This window comes from Austrofundulus limnaeus, unplaced genomic scaffold (genome assembly GCF_001266775.1).
Source record: "Austrofundulus limnaeus strain Quisiro unplaced genomic scaffold, Austrofundulus_limnaeus-1.0 Scaffold2017, whole genome shotgun sequence".
Classification (NCBI taxonomy): Eukaryota; Metazoa; Chordata; class Actinopteri; order Cyprinodontiformes; family Rivulidae; genus Austrofundulus; species Austrofundulus limnaeus.
The window spans coordinates 8,536-11,230 of NW_013954419.1; the positions used below are offsets into that span (position 1 = coordinate 8,536).

At 44.4% G+C, this 2,695-nt stretch overlaps 2 protein-coding genes across 2 annotated transcripts in view; one reads left to right on the forward strand and one right to left on the reverse strand.

Annotated features, from left to right (window-relative positions):
- The first annotated feature begins 187 nt into the window (after window positions 1-187).
- On the forward strand, window positions 188-1,881 carry LOC106536887 (lysophosphatidic acid receptor 6). The gene has a single exon (XM_014034233.1). The coding sequence runs from the start codon at window positions 256-258 to the stop codon at window positions 1,366-1,368; it is 1,113 nt and encodes a 370-aa protein (XP_013889687.1). The 5' UTR covers window positions 188-255; the 3' UTR covers window positions 1,369-1,881.
- ints11 (integrator complex subunit 11) overlaps window positions 1,699-2,695 on the reverse strand; it is a gene marked incomplete in the record, with an annotated part of 26,568 nt that continues 25,571 nt past the window's right edge. Inside the window, 1 exon segment of the mRNA XM_014034232.1 lies at window positions 1,699-2,061. Coding sequence (XP_013889686.1) covers window positions 1,996-2,061 — 66 coding nt within the window.

Below are 2,695 nucleotides of genomic sequence, written 5' to 3' on the forward strand. Positions count from 1 at the left end.
CTTAAATCTGAGAACAAATTTTCTAAATAAAATCWTTCTTGTTACTAAAGCAGAAACCCTTTCATCTGAATGCTGTTTTTTTGCTACCGACTTCATCTTTTTTAAATCCTGCATTCCTGAAAGTCATTACATGTTCAGAATTAGGATTAATGTGTTTCTGGAGATATAATAAAGTGTTCAGGCAGAATCAAACTTCAGTTTATTGTAATCTGGTTGTGTTTGAGGTTACAGGAAAGTAAAAGTGGAAAGTTCTGAATGGAAACGTGTTGTTTCACTTACAGGAGCCACTCTGCAGAGCTGACTTCAGGAAACCAGCCTACGTTGTTTTTCTTTTTGATCCTCAACGTCTCTGTCAGCATGAACGTTACAGATAACGTGACAAACTGCACCGACCCTGCAGCCGAGTTCCAGTACCAACTGTTCCCGGCCGTCTACATCCTGGCTTTGGTAGTAGGGTTACCAGGAAACCTTGTGGCGCTGTTTGTTTTCACTGTCAGGATCACGCCCCGCACTGCCTTCAGCGTCTACATCAGAAACCTGGCTCTGGCAGACATCGTCATCCTCCTCACGCTGCCCTTTAGGATCCACTACCACCTCCACGGGAACAAATGGGTGTTCGGAGAGTCTGCTTGTCTGATCACAGGGACTCTGTACTTCGCCAACATCTACTTGAGCATCTGCTTCATGACCTGCATCTGTGTGGACCGCTACATGGGCGTCGTGCACCCCCACACTTACCTGAAGATGCGAAGCTCCCGCTGCTCTCTGATTGTGAGTGGGTTGCTCTGGTGCGTTTGCGGAGTGGCCATCCTGGTTTTTATCCTTATGGGCCCACTGGAAACTGGAGGTGACTCTTCGGGCCCCAACTGCTTTGAAAACTTTGCCAGGAGAGAGTGGGACGAGCGTCTGAGGCCGTACAGCATCGTGAACCTAGTGGTCTTCTCCCTGCTGCCCTCTGTGGTCATCCTGGTGTGCTACCCGCTGGCAGCCAGGCGCATCTCCATGATCGAGACTAAATCCGCCCAAAAAGCTGTGCGAGTCATTTACACCATCCTGGCCATCACAGTGCTCTGCTTCCTGCCCAACCACGTGGTGTACCTGCTGCACCTCCTGCAACGCATGGATGTCATCCAGAGCTGCACCGCGCGGCACGCCATCTACATCGCCCGCCGGATCACCATGGCGCTCGTCATCCTAAACACATGTTTTGACCCAGTGCTGTACTACATGACCACCAGCCACTTCAGGTGGGAGCGCTTGAAGAGGACCTGGCTGTGGGGGATCGTCAGCAGGAGCCGGGGGGTTTATGTCATTGCTGTGAACCCAGAGAGAGAGCAGCACAAATTAACTGTAAACACACCTCTGTAAACAACTCACAACTGTAAACACACCTCTGTAAACAACCCACAGCTGTAAACACACCTCTGTAAACAACTCACAGCTGTAAACACACCTCTGTAAACAACCCACAGCTGTAAACACACCTCTGTAAACAACCCACAGCTGTAAACACACCTCTTTAAACTCACAGCTGTAAACACACCTCTGTAAACAACTCATAACTGTAAACACACCTCTGTAAACAACTCATAACTGTAAACACACATCTCTAAACAACACAGAACTGTAAACAAATCTTTGTAAACAACTCACAGCTGTAAACACCCCTCTGTAAACACGACTCTGTAAACATGTTTGTTTTCTTTGTAAAAATGTTTATTAATGGAGGCTTTTTGTAAATAAAAATAAAAGTCAGAATTAGGATCCTATGTTCATAAACGAGTCTCTGAGAGTTTTAATCAGAAGGATTTTACCATCAAGACAGGAACTTGTGTGCTTTTGAGGAGAACAAGATGCTTGCCACTAAGAAACTGTTTATGTTTACAAGTAAACAACAGACAACCTCTGGAACAGGACTCTATAAAMAGCATCAAAGACAGCTTTCCTGCAGAGAACTGTCGTTTAAATCAATCTGTTTAGAGGAGACACATTCCTTCAGCACAACCCAGAGGGGAGGCCCTTCTTCAGCAGCGACGACAGGTAGCTGCCCAAGTCTTCATCCTGAGGAGAAATAAATAATATGTGTTAGTCAACATAAACATAAAGCTGAGAAAAACATCCTTCAGACTTTTGTTTCTGACAGGGTATTCGTCTGACCACAGACCTCAGAGCAGCTCAGATTTTTACAGGCAGGTTTCTGTTTGTCAAATCTGTTTGTTTTTTAATCCTGTTGGGCTAATATATGACTGTACACTTCTACTCTACCAGAATTTACATGACTTAATTAAAGTAAGCTGTAAAAGTAGCTTCAGTATTTGCAGTACACACGTGTGTGGTGTAAACAGACAATAAAGCTGTTGTGATCGTGAGTTTATGGAAACATAAACCACAGAAACTCCCCTAATTCTTCCACCACCCCCTGCTGACATCAGTTTCAGAGCCCACCCACTCCTCAGGGTTGAACCTGTCTCCATCAGGACCAGTTTAACAGATCTACTCTGCTGTTTGCTCACACTCAACTTTTCCAAAACAAACACAAAACCTTAGTGCTCATCTTACTTTAGAACCATGTTTACATTTCATTTTTCTATTGTTATTATTACTAATATTATCATTAGGGATTCACTCATATGTACAGTGGTTTGCAAAAGTATTCATACCCCTTGAACTTTTCCATATTTTGTCACATTACAAC